We start from the raw sequence: 15,329 nt of genomic DNA on the forward strand, positions 1-15,329 counted from the left end.
CACACACACACACACACACACACACACACACACAGTAATCACAGGACGATTAACTTCAATTACAGCCTACTGCTCCAGGCTCCCACTACCTCCCTCTCTCCATCTGTCGGTCTCCCCCTTCCTCCATCCATTACCTTACTTCTTCCACCCATTGAATGGGCGTTTAAGCACATGTTTGTGTGTATGTGTGTGTGATGAGAGAGGACTGATGGTTTCCATCAGTTCCTTCCAAAACCACCACACAACGGCTCCATTATGTAGCCTTCTGGATAGAGTAGGGAGGGAGGGAGCGAAAAGGAGTAGAGAAGGAAACTAGAAGAAGGGAGAGAGATGAAGAGGAGGAAGAGCGCATTTCCATACAGACAGATGGAAATGAGACAAAGTAAAATAGCAAAAGTCAGTGTTCAGCACTTTTAGTTATTAATTTCTTTAACTAATTTAATCTAACAATGTAGGAGAAACAGGGTTTACAAACTCATTCATTATATGACCTTTTTGTTGGATTTTTAGTCACATAAATCTTGCCAAAATGATAGTAATTGGTATACATTAGTGAAAACGTGAAGGAAAAAGTCTTTTCTGTTTTGTTTGTTTCTTGTTTTAAGATATTGACATTTGATTTGTCTCTTTGTTTCCATCAGTGATTTGAGCAACAACCAAATCACCACCATTGAAGAAAGGATATGTGACGACCTATGTAATCTAACTCAGATGTAAGTAATTGCACTTACTGTATACTGTAAGCTTTATGTCTGTGAATATTTGTCTCTCATACCTGATGGCACGTTATGAAATAAGCAGGTGTCCCCTGTGCAGGGGACACATACACAGTACATGAACCAAAGCTGGATGGAAGGTTTTGATTACATTAGTAATTAAACTTCAACATATTAAACACAACACATTAAAAGAAAAGTTTTCTTCTTGTGCAGAGTCTTTGTAAATAGACTAATCAATAACAGGCTGCCTTCTCTTCTTCTCCTGCAGTCATTTTTGCGCCATCTTTTTAGTTCCTTCTCTTTTTTGTCTCTTCTGTGTTTTTTTTTTTTCCTTTTCTGTCATTGCCAGTATTGTTATTTTTATTCTTCTTCATCATTTCCCTTTCTCACGTGTCTTTAAAAAATACCCTTATTCTGTAGAAACTGAAGCATAAAAACACAGATTGAATACCATTAAGCATGCGTTTCATGATCCTTTTATTATGCTCATTGTAGTGGCTTAAAGGAGCACAGTTACACAGTAACAGTTACACAGTAACAGTTACGCTCTGTCTCCCTCACAAAGACAGAGTGTCTCTTTAGGTAGAGAAAGTTTACCTGTGACCATCCAGCTCCTGCAAATATGTCATAATTACATGTGTTACTCTAAATCCCCCTTACTTATACACAGTGTATAAAATAAATGCAAACAAAATAAATATATATGAATAATTATTATAAAATCTATTATAATGATAATAACAGTTCAAGTTTATCTCTTATAATTCTACCTGTGGGGTCATTGCCCACTTGAGCGCCATTTTCTGTTAAATCTCAATGAAATCATAAAATAGTTCACAAAAAACAAACAGAATACAAAATGTATGGTTCTGCCTGCACATGCTCACATGTAGTAATATCTAGTATGTGGATATAAATCCGTAAATATAATATAGAATACAAGAATTGTCTCTAATAGATCAACACTAAAGAACAGCTGAGCTCAAGCTGTCCAGTTATTACTGGGCCGACATCTGATATCAGCATTGGCTCTGTAAATTTATAGGTGTAACTATGTTAAATATGTCTTTGAAACTAGCATTAAGTCATATAAGAGATTTAAAATATGATGTTTACTGAAAAGGAAAGCAGTGGCTAAGTGTTGTTAAATAATCAAACTGAAATGTCGCTTTTATTGGTTACTTGCTGTGATTAAAAAAAGATAGAGATGGCTGATGATTCCTAAATTACAGAGTCCATAAGACATTCACATCAGGCAATAATTAGCAGTAATTATGATTTGAGCTGCTGAATACACACACACCACTCATACACATTATGAGCTAGCCTTTTTAAGGAGATGGCATATCATCTGTAGGTTTGTTGTTTCTCAACAATGAGGTTGAGAAAGGCTTTCAACAGACACAAACACACAAATATAAATGAGAGAGTTCTTAATTTATTAGAGAGAGGCTACTTGTTGGTTATGCACATATTAATGCAGCTATAATGGTTTATAAATGTGTCATCCCCGCATGATGACAGTTTAGCAGTGGCAACCACGGTGCTCAACCTTGTGACTGTTGAGATGTTTAACAGTTAATGATTCGGTCTCCTTGTCTGTCTCCGTCTCTTCTCCAGTGATCTAAGCAGTAACCCCTTTGAGTGTGACTGTAAGCTGTTCCGATTTGTCAGCTGTCTCCAGCAAAAAGGGGTGCAAGTTCGACGCTCAAATGAATTGCGCTGCAGCCACCCCCTTGACCTCCAAGATCAGCCTTTACTCAATGTCAGACTGCCCACCTGTGATATGAAAACAAATACAGGTAAATATACTCATCATCTCGTGAAGTTAAAAGAAAACATGCACATTATAGAATTCACCAGAAATCATTTCCTGCTCTTTTCAGTGCTTATACATCATACAATAAATAGTTCATGGACTTATATTTGAAAAGTAACTCGATGAACTGAAGATGCAACAAAGGTGAAATACTTAGTCTGTTTGGTTTTCTACCTCAGACAAAACAAACATTATTGTGTAGTATTTTGTAGAGGTGGGAATCACCATACATCCCACGATACGATATTATCACAATACTTAACGCACGATACGATATTATTGCAATTTTTAAAAATATTTTGCAATATTCAGATTCTGTACATTAAGGTAAACTTTATCAATATTCATTTTATCTAATATCAAAGTCTCGCACTCAGTCTTTCTCTCATTTCAGTCAGTTATATTGTTGACAAACTGAACGGTTTGTATTACAGTCTAGTCCAACTTAACTGAATGCATCCGGTACAATTATAGCTGTTCTGAACTATGCAATATGAAAACTATGCAGCCCATTCAGCAACTGAAGAATTTGAAAGTAAATTAAAACAAAATATAATTTTACATTAAATAAAAAAGTTTTAAACTTAATTAAAATAAAACATGTCTTAAATTAAAATAAGTAAACTGTCATGTTTATTGCTGCCATAAAAAAAGTTAAACACATTTGGACAGTGAAGGAATGTCAGGATTCAGAAAAAGGATCAACATGCTCTGAAGTCAGAGCACAAAACCCTTTTTGTAACAAAATATCGATTTCTGCTGTCCCTGTATCGATACATTATTATCACGATACTACACAGTATCGATTTCTTCCCCCACCTTTAGTATTTTGCAGACTTTATGCAGATTTATGATAAAAAATCTCTGCCTTTATTTATGATAAAGGCAGAGCATGCTCTGATATCTCTGATAAGCCTGTGAGATTTAAACCTGTGTTGTCCACTTCAGGTCTGTATGCTGCGTGCCTTGAGGATAGCAACAGTGGAGGACTGGGACGAAGTGAACTTGTTATCTTCTCCTACTCCACGTTCCGAAACTTGACACGGGAACAGTGTCACAGTGTGTGTTTCAATGAATCGCATCGGTATGGGGGCTTAGGAGAGAAGCACGAATGCCTCTGCAGCAAAAACTCGGACCCCAACTATATCAGCACGTCTCAGTGTTCTGCTGCCTGTACGAACCCCGATGTGATGAAGGTTTGTGTAAAGATTATTGCTCTGTCAGACTCTGTTTATAACCTCTGGTGCTCCGTTATGTACATTTTTATATTTTCTCTGTAAGTCAGCCGTCACTCGATTAAAAAGAAAGTTTTGGAGATCCAGTTTCCTTTTCTTTGCTCTTTCCTCATTTGATTATACAACATTCAGGATTTCCTGTAAAATTTCAATAGCCAAACAACAACTTCCCTCTGTGGTTTGAATGACTTCCCTATATCCTGAAGAGTGCTGTGCAGAGGAAATCTGGAATAGAAGTTAGTTAAAGCTCCAAATAAAAATGTAATAATGGTTTATTTAAATTGGAACAGTTTCTATATAATCAGATTTTATTCAGAACTATGAAATAATAGGAAAACCACAGTTATCTTAACAATTAATGGGAAAAATTGTTTGTTATTTTATTTAAATGCGTATGTATTAACACCAAAACCAGCTCTTCTTCATATGGGTTCCTTTAATTCACAGAAATGTGGGTGGGCTCTGGCTCGCGAAGTCTTTGTGGTGGAGTTCTCGGTCTCGCTGACTCCTCTCCAGCCGCAAAGCGTTCACAACCACGTCACTTTCACCGCCAACTCCTCTGTCACACCTGTGACGCTGTCCTGGGACTTTGGTGACCTTTCACCCCGTGCCAACACCACAGGAACCGTTAGCACCACATCAGCTCACAAATACGGACTTCCAGGATCTTATACAGTCAGTCTGACGGCCTTGGCGGGACATAAGAAGGTGAGAGAAAAAAGAACAGGATTTTAAACCTTCTGTTTATCCAGGCTGAATTTTTGTATGTATGTTCAAAGAGGTTTTTTTGAGAAAGAAACTTTGTGTGTGTATGTGTGTGTTTGGATTTTAAAATGTTACTTGTGTGTGTTCAGGTGTCTGCACGAGGGGAGGTGACTATAATGCTTCCTCCTAAACTAGAGCTGCATTGTCCAACTCTTGTTGTGGCCAATAGGAGTCTGGAGCTCACACTTGTCAGCTGGGGCTCAGTTGGCTTGAATGTAGACTGGAAGATTACGAAAGATGATGTCCAAATTGCCAAAGGTAAAGTATACCAACACGCAATCTCAGTTATTGAAATTTCACACATTTCGAGCTCCTTGTGATCATCAACATCCAATTAGTTTTTTCTCCCCTGCTGATTAAATCTGAACATTAGCTTAATGCTTCTCTGTGGGGGTTATTTGGAAAACTGGAAGGATAAATGTTTACAGGAGTTACCATCATCTGGTTGGAAGATTAAATTGTTTAATCTGCTGATATTTTGTAATTAGAAATTTGGCAGTAATAAAAGATCAACATTGCACGATCACAATCATTTCCAGAAAGCATTTCTTTTTGGGCACTTGGGAACAGCAAAAACCAGTTATGCACAGTTATGAATGAAGCGCTGACACTGTAGCTGAGCATTTGTATGGTACATCCAGCCAACAGGTGTAACAGTAGCACTTGTTCTGTATGTTTGTAGCCATCTGATGGGAATCAGCTGTGGCACGACCTACTAAGTTTTACAGCTAGTTGTTAACTTTGTCTTCGTATTTTGCCTGTTAGTATTAAATGTATATATATGTATGTGTTTTTGTGGTGCCAAAGCAGCTGTATAAAATTGGTTTAACCTTTGTAGCTTTGTGTCTGCACTCTACAATCTGAGCTCAAAGTTTTCTCATTCAAGTGATTGTTCAGTCTAGTCTTAGTTATGCATTTGTTATTCACTCACCTTCCTTTTTCGCACAGACATACCAACTTTTATATAAACTATAAACTAAATACATTCGACTGGACAAAGGTCTTGAGAAAGATCTCTTTTTTTTTATATTCTGTTTTCCAAGGGTGCCAGACATTCCTGTGCTTTAAAGTTGTCAGTAACTTTGTTACCAGCAGCCCGTCACAAGAACAAATAATTTCTCCTCATTTCTTTGCTTGAAGTTTTGAAAAATACCCAAAATAACACAGTTTGGCAGACATAGGGTTGTATTTTTGCATCATTTATCAGCCAAAAACTCTTCATTTCTGTAAAGTGTGCAGTGTGGCCTTAAAATATGAGAGGGAATTTGACAAATGGAGGCCAAAAACATGTCCACTGTAGATTAACAGTGTCTGAAAGTCACGCCCTTAAGAAATTATGAATTATGACAACATACTGCCAAAGTATTTTGTCAGATGTTGATCCAAAATCTTTGCTTAACTTTTGAGGCTGCGATGCGAATTGCTTGCATTGGCTGGTGTAATTTGTCTGCATGATAATGATCCCAAACACACTGCATATTCAGTAATCGTACACCTGGATAGAAAAACATAAAAAGGAACCTGTTTCAGTAAATTGCTGCACCTATCTCCCATTTCCTAGCAAATTATAAAGAAAAGCGCGGTAATGGAGGACTTTTGCACAGTACTGTCCCTCTCCTCCATTTTCCACCTTTGTTATACTCGTTCTCTTTTAAGACACTCCCTTACAATTTCTCACAATGTAATATTTAACTGTTATTTGCTCATTTCACTGGTTTGTTTCTTTGAGATATTATGAGAAAGAATTTTTACAAAGTGCCAAAGAGTCTATGAAACTAATGTGATTTGCTGAAGGACAAATTCGTCATGATAGGAAAGAAATGCCAGTACTCCTTTTTCTACTGTCTCAGCCAAGGAGTGTTTGTGTTTGCACATTAGAGATGTGAGTCAGGCCCCGCGTCTTTCATCTGTCTCCCCCCTCGTGCTTTACTTTGCACCCATATATCAACATCTCTTGTGTCTACATTTTTTGCCTGTTTGTCTGAGGCTTTTAGAAACTCTTCAGGTTGCATTTTTTTTTCACTGTGAAGTCTCTAAACAAATTTTTTTTACAGATTTTTATAGCTCTTTTTATATCGTAAATAACGAAGACTTTGACTGAGAGACATATTCTGCATGTTCTACAACAAATATTTGAGGCCAGTAAAAAATAAAACAAATAAACACATTCCTAATGAGAATTATTATTTGATCACACTGATTTGCAATCATATGCAACTTACTAACTTTACTGTTATTTTGTACTTCAGCATGTTTTAAGTTTGTTTTTTTTAATTATGAAATAGTAGCTGCACTTTTTTTTTTCTTCTAGAAAGAATACCTTCAGAGTATTTGTTAAACAACATTCATGTTTCTGTTCCCTTCCAGCCTCTCCTTTCTGTCCAGTAGATGCGACGCACGATCACGAGTCCTCAAGCTGTTTCCAGATCCTTCCAGGAGAGCTGAGCTGGACTGATGCTCGAAAACAGTGTTTGAACCGCGGTGGGGATCTGGCAATAGTCAGGAGTGACAAGCTGCGTAACCTGCTGGCAACCAAAGTCACACAGTGAGTGTTTACTCTTTCTGCAAGTTTCACAAACTGAAACAGGAAAATAATTTCAGTTAATCTTTTTCCTCAAGAACTAATGTATCTGTGCATTGTTACCAAGGGAACCCTAAGAGCAGGTGTAGCAGTACAGCCTGGTCACATAAGAATTTGTTTTGTGAGCAGCAATAATTTTTTCTTCCTGTAGGGACTGTGATCAGCTGACCTGTGCATCTACTCCAATACTCACTGCTCTTTGTGGATTTAGCTAACTGAATACACATGAAGATAAAAGTAGACTATAGACACTATAGCTATTATAAAAGGTAGAATTTACAGTATACTTAAATTTGTTTTTAGATGTTTCACAGAAACATTATTTATCAGAACATCACCACTATCTGATTTAAAGACCTTAAAATAAATGAGGATATTACATTTATAGATTTAACTTTCCAGTCTATAAAATATCTGTGTACCGGTAGGTTGTCATTCATCCAGGAATGGTAATCTAAGGAGCTTGGAAAGAAAAGCAACTGGACTTCTTTAGGTTTTTTGAAGACGTTTCACCTCTCATCTTCAGCTCAGTCTATAAAATGTCACTCTCTGAGCAGTCCTTACTGTTGAAGATAATCTCCTCTTCTTCCACCTTCCTTTCCTTCTTTTTCATACATCTCTCTCCATCTGTCAGTCTCAGACCTTACTAATTTTCCCATCGTGGGAAATGTGCATTTAGCTCACAGAGTTTTGTGACAGACTGCAATAAATTGTTGAGCTGTTTGAAAAGCTCCATTTTAAATTAAAGCTTCAATTTTAAAAAACAATACTAAATCTTTGCTTGCCCCTCTTCTGTAGCCAGCTTAAGTTCAGCGACTGAAACGTCATGTCATGTGTTAAAGGTGTAAACGGGTCTTATTTCTAAGCAAGTATCTAAATCGTGTCACTGGAGGGACCGCCAGCTCACACATTTCGTCTTCCCTATTTCAGTGACAAACTCAAACAAAGCTATGGTCCAGTCTGTTTGCTGAAACGACAGCCAAAAAGTATCAAAACAGACAAAAATACTGAAAACAGATGTTAAACGTTCGATCACTGACACTCACAGAATTACATGGTTTGGAAAAGGGTGCATGCAAAATGTGTTTGTCTTTTTTCTCCCCTCCTCGTGTGTGTGTGTGTGTGTGTGTGTGTGTGTTGTTGTGTCTGTGTGTGTGTGTGTGTGAACTTATCCTTATTTGACTGAATGTGACCCCTGTGTTATGTGTTTTTGTTTCATTCACATTGATAGGACACTATTTTGCTGCATGTACGTTTGTACATGTATATGAACAAAGCTCTGGATTTGGCTTTGCTTTGGTTTTGTAAAAGTATTCTGCTCTCGCACTGGTCTGAAGGCTTTCGGTGTTTTGTGTTTAAGTGTAAGAAGGTCACAAAAACACATCTGTAAAAGCACAGCTGCATTGTAACGTTAACGCCGTAGGAATCTGGGTTTTTGTGTGTGTACATTTGTGTGCTAATTTGAGTGTAGGACTCGTATACCAAAGGGGATGAGAAGAAAAAAAACTTGCTGCAGATGGAGCTTATCCCCGCCATCCTCTTCTGCTCATGTGTTCCTCCACCCCTCTCTTATATAAGGAACTTTTTTTCTTTCTTTTTTTTAGAATCTGTCTTTGTTTTGTGCGACAAAGACGTTTTCTTGTTCTTTTTCTGCCTTTGTGTAACCGCTGGTCACTCGTTCTGATGTCATTATCAAAGGTATTTTGAAAAATCCCAAAAAGTGGGAGGAAAAAAAGAAAAGGAAAGAAAAGGAAATAGCTTTTATCCAGGTGATTTTTGGAAAATGTCAGAAAATGGCTTAAACCTGCTTCAAACAAAATGTCTAAAATGTTTGATTTGTTTCCCCCTGTCCTTAGATCACGGTGAGTATCACGCTGACTTTTCTTTTAGAGGGAAGGCCATTTTGTTTTCAGTTAACTGTGCGTAGGAGGAAGGAAAATCAAAGTGGGGAGCGGCGAGGTCCATTAATGGACACATTGAGCCAAAATCCAATTTATCTAACATAGTATCTCCGTATTATCCCACCAGGGTTCACTCAAAACCACTTTTCAGTCTCTGTGCCCTGCAAACATTGATTATTGAGAGCACAATTGGCAGACTTCATTCTCAATTATTAACAGTCAAACTCATTTACTTCTGAATGTTTTTACAACTTTTCTGTTTTTTCCTGCATTTCATTTTTTCTCACCTTTGTTATGTGTCTTCCTGTGTGCATTCTGAAAAGATGGTGCGAGGTTAAAGTTACGTAGCTAAATGTCAATCATTCAGTGTTAATCTGTGCATTATCTATTTGTTTCTGCACCAGGGAGCGAGGTGTGTGGCTGGGCCTGACTGATATAGACACCCCTGGCAAGCTGCACTGGGTGAACGGATCAGAGATGCAGGAGGGAGAGGAGATATTTCATCTTCGCTCGACGAGCTCTCGTGGCAATGTGTGCGTCTTCCTTGAAGCACGCGGTCACACCAGTCCATACCAATGCAATGCCAAGCGGCCGTATATGTGCCAGTACACTGCTGAAGGTAAGCTCGCTGACATTCTGTCTCATAATCCAAATATAAAGCAGTCCACATAACTAGATTAGAGAAATGAAATGAAAACTGAGGAACAGATTTAATGCAGTTTTACCCACTGCACCTAGAATTGTATGCAAATTAAGCTTAGCCAGACGTCTCCTATTTAAATGATTTATTACTATTTGTGTCTGGGCACCAAACTCATGTGTCACTTATAGAAAGTGAAGAGCATTTAATACCCGACTCCCTCCTACCTACCTAACCACCCAGACAGCTTGTTTTTTAGGGGTCCATGTGGGCCCACAGTGGGCTGCGCACCAATGCCCATATGTGCCCTATGGTGCATTACTGCCTCTAACTGATATGGAGGTTGGAGCATACTATCGATCAAAAATGTTGCTTATTCACAAGGTGTTTAAGAATTGGTTACCAGAGCAATGCCACACATTTGATTTGCAAGATATTCATTGTATTGTTTTCCTGACACAACCACAAAAGAGATATGTATCTCCTTCAAGGCCGGTTTACACGTTTACTTGGTATGCAAATGTGTAAACCACCAAAGTGTGGAGCTACCAACTCAAAAAAATGCTCCCTCAAATTTTGTCAAATTATTTACTTGGTCTTTGGTTGCCCATAGTAACCCCAGGGGCCCACCTAGCTGTTCTATGGGCAGCACGCAGTGGGCTTCCCTCTTGGAGGCCCAAAGGGAGAAAGTGCAGTGGGCCCCTAGTTCCACATAGGAGCCCCAAGCGCCAAAACTGTTGTGGGCCCTGTGTGGGCACATCCACTTGGGGCCCACATGGGATAAGTATGGGTTTGCCCTGCCCGCACAGGTCAAAGTTCACCCACAGCTACCCACTATGGGCACACATGGACATGTTTGCTTGGTATGCCAATTTTCAAGGTTTTTAGAGGGTTTTTTTTTCGTAAACTACCAGACCCCTGCATTATGCACAGGAGATGGAGAACATGCAAGCAAACATACAGACATACACTATGGTGAATTATTATTATTATTATTATTATTTTTTTTTTTTTTAAGTAAGCAAAGTACCTGGAAATCTCAAAAAAATTGCCTGTTGAAATCTGTTACTTCCTCTATCCTCTGTGCTTTTTTTTTCACCTTGAATGCATCCTTCTTCTGCCTCTCCAGTCCGTGTTCCAGATGCCGGGATCTACATGGTTGGCATGGCTGTGTTTCCTTCCCATAATCCTTTCCACAGTGCTTCACCCTCACTCCACTCTGTTTCACAACCTCCCAGCGGTGTCATTGAGGTAAGGAGATATCTCAGCTTAATATCTTTCTTTTTTTTTTATGCGTCAGACTCATTCCAGAGTCTATTTCATTAAGCTGCTTCTGCTTTATTTCTCAGATGCTGTTGTTCCCTGCACTGAGCTTTGTTCAGGGAGGTCGTCTGTCCTCCCTGGAATTTGTCACTCAGAACCTCAGCTCACAAGTCAACGTCCGATTTCAGATATACAGACCTCACTGTCATTATCACGGCACACACCTGCTGCTCCCCAGTGAGTCACACACACACACAGAAACTCACTAATATACACTCGCCAGGTGTTAAGAAACATATAAGCCACCTGATCCCACACCTCTAGTCAGACACACTGACCAGGCTTGTCTTAAATTGTTAGGTAGGTGAATGTGAAAATAAAATTTTCATGGAGACAGAAAGTATAGTAAAACATGAAGGGAAGGAAATCAAACAAACAAAGTCATCTCAGTTCTGAGCGCTTCCTGTCTTTGATTTCAAGCCTGTGAGGCAGGGGACGAGATGGAGGAGATAAAAGGATAATGTAGTTTAGTATTAATCACACTGATGGCAAATTTAGTCTACCCCAGACGTACATGCACACACATCTTTCACTTTCCTGTTCCACAAGTGCACAGTTTTTGACTTGCTTTAACGAGATTTTCTTGTTTGATTTAGTTTCTCTCATTCAGTAATTCTTTCCTTTAATCTACATTTTTGCACTTTCATACCTATTTGAGCAGCTAATGAAAAATCATTATTGTTATATAACTACCCATCTGCATATTCAATAGAATTGAAGTTGAACAACACTGCTGCATGTACAAATTTCATTTTTAAGAGATAACACAAAGCTTCTTGTCTTAGGCTGCGGAGGCCCAGCATGTGCCCCGGTAGCTCTTTGTGTCTCAACTGACACCAAGAGCAGTGATCCATCCTCTTGCCCCCGACTACAGCAGTGGTGTCCCTTCCAGGGTCGGTGCCTGCCCCTCTCTAATCCCTGCCCGCCATCTTCCTGTCCTAACTGCACCCTTGTTCAGCACCTGACAGCTGGGACATTTAGGCCCCGATACATCCTACAGGACGAGGTGGTTTTCAGTCTGCCAGCAGGATCAGCTTTACATGTGCTGGTGAGAGGATTCGCTTTTGCTTCTAATATCAGTGACTTAATTTGAGGATGTATACAATCAAAATAGATAAACAGTTAAATGATTGCTGCTGTTGTGCAATGCCTGTTAGGTCACTACTAAAACTGTGTTCAGTAAAGACATGTATTTAAAGACAAATTGGTATCTGCCTTTAACTTAAACCTTTCTGGTCCCTGTTTCTCACAGTTAAAAGACCAATTGGAGGACATTTTGGTTTCACGTGGTGATGTGATCGCTCTGCAGCATGATGCCGGTCCATCCTCCCTGCTTCACTGCCAGTCTTCCCCACAGTCACCATGGCGACAACCTGTTTTAGGTCTTGAACGATCGGAGTGGTTCTGGATCAATAACACCAGACTCCCAGCAGACAGTTCACTGGACCATGACCCTGACCTTCTGCCTGGCCCGGAGCTCGACATAGAGACACTGGTAAAGACTGGCGAAGCAGGCTGGCTGGAGGAAGTGGTTTGCCCTGTCAGAGTGCTCTATATGGAACGGAGTACGACTCAGCTGCAGGGATCGCAGCTGTCTGCTGGGCTTCCTCAACCTGGAAACTACAGCCTGCTGGTAAGCCATCAACACAGCATGCATGTGAAAGATTTCTACATGCAGGTGGAGGCCACTAAAGAAGATGGAACCTGTAGTGAGGAGTTTGAAGTGTTAGAATTAGTATTTTTTTTCCTATAACACCAATGTTGCAAGATACTTAGGTTTTAAACATTTGAGGAAGTTTTTGGCTGTTATCTTTTAGCACATTTATTCTAGTGGTTTGTATTTAATAGTAATAATTTAAATAAAATGCATTTACATTTCAGGTGACTTCTGTTGAACCGTCGTACTCAGTCTCTGCATCGTGCCCATTGCGGGTGGTGGCTCCACTGGGCCTGACAATCCTCCATCCCCCTGTGCAGAATGGCACCCTCTACATTCAGTCTAATGACACCCGGCTTCTACTCCGTGTGCAGTCTCGCGACCCAACAACGGTATCTTGGCATGGCAGTAATCATAGCGCCACTTTCAAGTCTGAATGTCCCCTGGATTTTTTGTCCAATCCAGCACTCTGTCAGCTGGGGGCAAACCCAGGATCTGGTGGTGTGGTTGCAGAGCCCAGCCAGTTTGCAGTGCTGGATCTTAGTCTGAAAATGGAGGAACACAAGGATCCAGTGAAGGTGGAGCTGGAAGCCCACAATAATGTAATAGAGGCCAGCCTGAAAGTGATTGTTCACCTGGAAAAGCCACTGAGAGGATTGGTGGTGCAGCCACATCCTGCACGCAGGGTACTGATGGAGTCAGTTGTGGTGAGTTATTTTGCTTATAGGCTTATTTGAATGACAGTTTTATGAAGAGATCATAATTCGTGTTTATACCCTGCATTATGCTCTGTGTCTATTGTAGAGCTACACAGCGTCAGTGCTTGAAGGCTCTAACCCCACATTTAAATGGACAGTGGATGACAAGCCCTACTTCACTTATTATAACACTGTCCTCAATGTCATCTACCAGAATGCTGCTATCTACAAACTTACAGTGAGTTTCTGTCTCATCTATGAAGTCAAACTGTTGTCACACCTGGGCTTACATATGGACACATTATGACAATTTTTAAAAAATTAATTAATATGTAAAACATCTGTTTTTGATACCACTTGCATCAGATAGGCTGTGTTCGCTCATGCACCTTTGTCATTAAGGTCTAGAAAAACTCAGAGGTGTAGTGTGTTGCAGTGAATGTGTGAAAATAGCTACAGAGAACGAAGGCAGTCATCTTTTCGAATATGGAGCCAATAAATGTCTGGGAAATGAATTTTAAACTGAGAAATGAACTGTGTGATTGGTTATCAGAATAACATAGCGGTTGTCGTTGTAACAGCTTTTTATGCAGATGTGACACAAGCCTAATGTCATACTGACTATGCGCTATCTTCCCAGGTGACAGCCATGAACCATGTCAGCATGCTCACAGACCATTTCAACGTAACCGTAGACCGGCTCCAGCCCATGGTCAACCTCACAGTCAGGGGAGTGCCAAATGTGGTCCCCCAGGGCTCCACTCAGACTCTTACTGCCTCGGTGGTCATGGATATGTCAGTTTCTGCCACTTTCCGGTATGAACACCAGGGTGGATAGATGGACAGCGTTATTTACAGTGATCCCATAACTGCCCATTTCTATCTCTATTACTTTTATTATATTTTTAAGGCTGAGTGAAAAACTGTTTGTTTGTTTTCTCTATTTCTCTTATGCTTTGCTCTTCTTTTCTGTTTTTCTCTTCTTGTGTGCCATAATAGCACTGCAGCAGTCAAGTCAAAGAGAAGCCTTGGATTTATAACTGTGCGGTTAGGGAAGATTGCTGACAAGAATTTTCCCCTCTGTGCGGCTGTTTCCCCTCTACTTTTTTTTTTCTTCATTTTTTTCTTCCACTCTTTGTATCCCACCAACTTTGGAGTACTCTCTCACTTAGTTTCTCTGCACTCTCACCATTTTTGGTTCTGAGAGGCTTCCTCAGTTCCAGTTTCCACTTCGCCTCATCCAAACCCTTTATTGCATCGTCAGAAAAGATTCCCACTTTCCATCTCTCCAGTTAGTGCGCCTGTGTTTGTGTGCATGTATTGGTAGTACTCGTGTTGTCTTTATAACCTTGTTTACACATTCACTTTGTTGGTGCCGTAAACGACATAAAGAATGTTGCTTTTTTTTATTTGTAGATTTCTGATAATGTTTTTGCATTGTATCATGTTGCAGATGGTCTTTTGGTGATGGAGGATATAAGGAATTTGAATACAAGCCTCCCTACTCTTCCTCCCTCTTTTGTCAAGACTCACCTAATCAAGTCCTCCTAAGCAACAATATTACCTATAATTACTCTCAGCCAGGTAACAGTAACAGCTTTGAAATAAAAAGGCCTATTTTTGTGTGTTTTGTTTTTTTTAAGCCTGAAAGTAGATAATAGCTTACAAGTTATGATAATCAGGTTGAATAAGTTGAAGCCTCTCTCCCCTTCAGGGCTGTCTCCTTATGCATATTGGACATTTCACAGCTGTTTTGAATACATCAAAAGAAGCATGTTCTTGATTGTGCGCCTGGACCATTGCACTGCTAGTTCTTCCACTGAAGACTGTTTTTTTAATTCTCAACATCAAAGTCCAATCTGTTTTACACCAAGTTATCAGACTGACTGGCAAATTTTAGGTGCATGGTGAAATTTCAGACTTAAATGCAAGAGGTCAGATTGGGACCTCTGAGCCAGCTCAGTGGAGCAAAATCCAAAACTATAACTGAA

General features: G+C 39.7%; 1 protein-coding gene across 2 annotated transcripts in view; it reads left to right on the forward strand.

The window, feature by feature from the left end:
- pkd1a (polycystic kidney disease 1a) overlaps positions 1-15,329 on the forward strand; it is a 72,874-nt gene that overhangs the window by 18,282 nt on the left and 39,263 nt on the right. For both annotated transcript variants that reach the window (XM_014334434.2, XM_014334435.2), the window contains exons 4-18: positions 642-713; positions 2,340-2,521; positions 3,487-3,734; positions 4,221-4,481; positions 4,628-4,796; positions 6,906-7,083; positions 9,425-9,639; positions 10,790-10,911; positions 11,010-11,160; positions 11,769-12,031; positions 12,236-12,616; positions 12,865-13,347; positions 13,445-13,576; positions 13,979-14,154; positions 14,792-14,922. In XM_014334434.2, coding sequence (XP_014189920.1) covers positions 642-713; positions 2,340-2,521; positions 3,487-3,734; positions 4,221-4,481; positions 4,628-4,796; positions 6,906-7,083; positions 9,425-9,639; positions 10,790-10,911; positions 11,010-11,160; positions 11,769-12,031; positions 12,236-12,616; positions 12,865-13,347; positions 13,445-13,576; positions 13,979-14,154; positions 14,792-14,922 — 3,164 coding nt within the window. The remainder of the gene's footprint in view (positions 1-641; positions 714-2,339; positions 2,522-3,486; positions 3,735-4,220; positions 4,482-4,627; positions 4,797-6,905; positions 7,084-9,424; positions 9,640-10,789; positions 10,912-11,009; positions 11,161-11,768; positions 12,032-12,235; positions 12,617-12,864; positions 13,348-13,444; positions 13,577-13,978; positions 14,155-14,791; positions 14,923-15,329) is intronic.

The sequence above is a fragment of the Haplochromis burtoni genome, unplaced genomic scaffold (genome assembly GCF_018398535.1).
Source record: "Haplochromis burtoni strain Fernald_Lab_line unplaced genomic scaffold, NCSU_Asbu1 Contig_70, whole genome shotgun sequence".
NCBI classification, from domain to species: Eukaryota; Metazoa; Chordata; class Actinopteri; order Cichliformes; family Cichlidae; genus Haplochromis; species Haplochromis burtoni.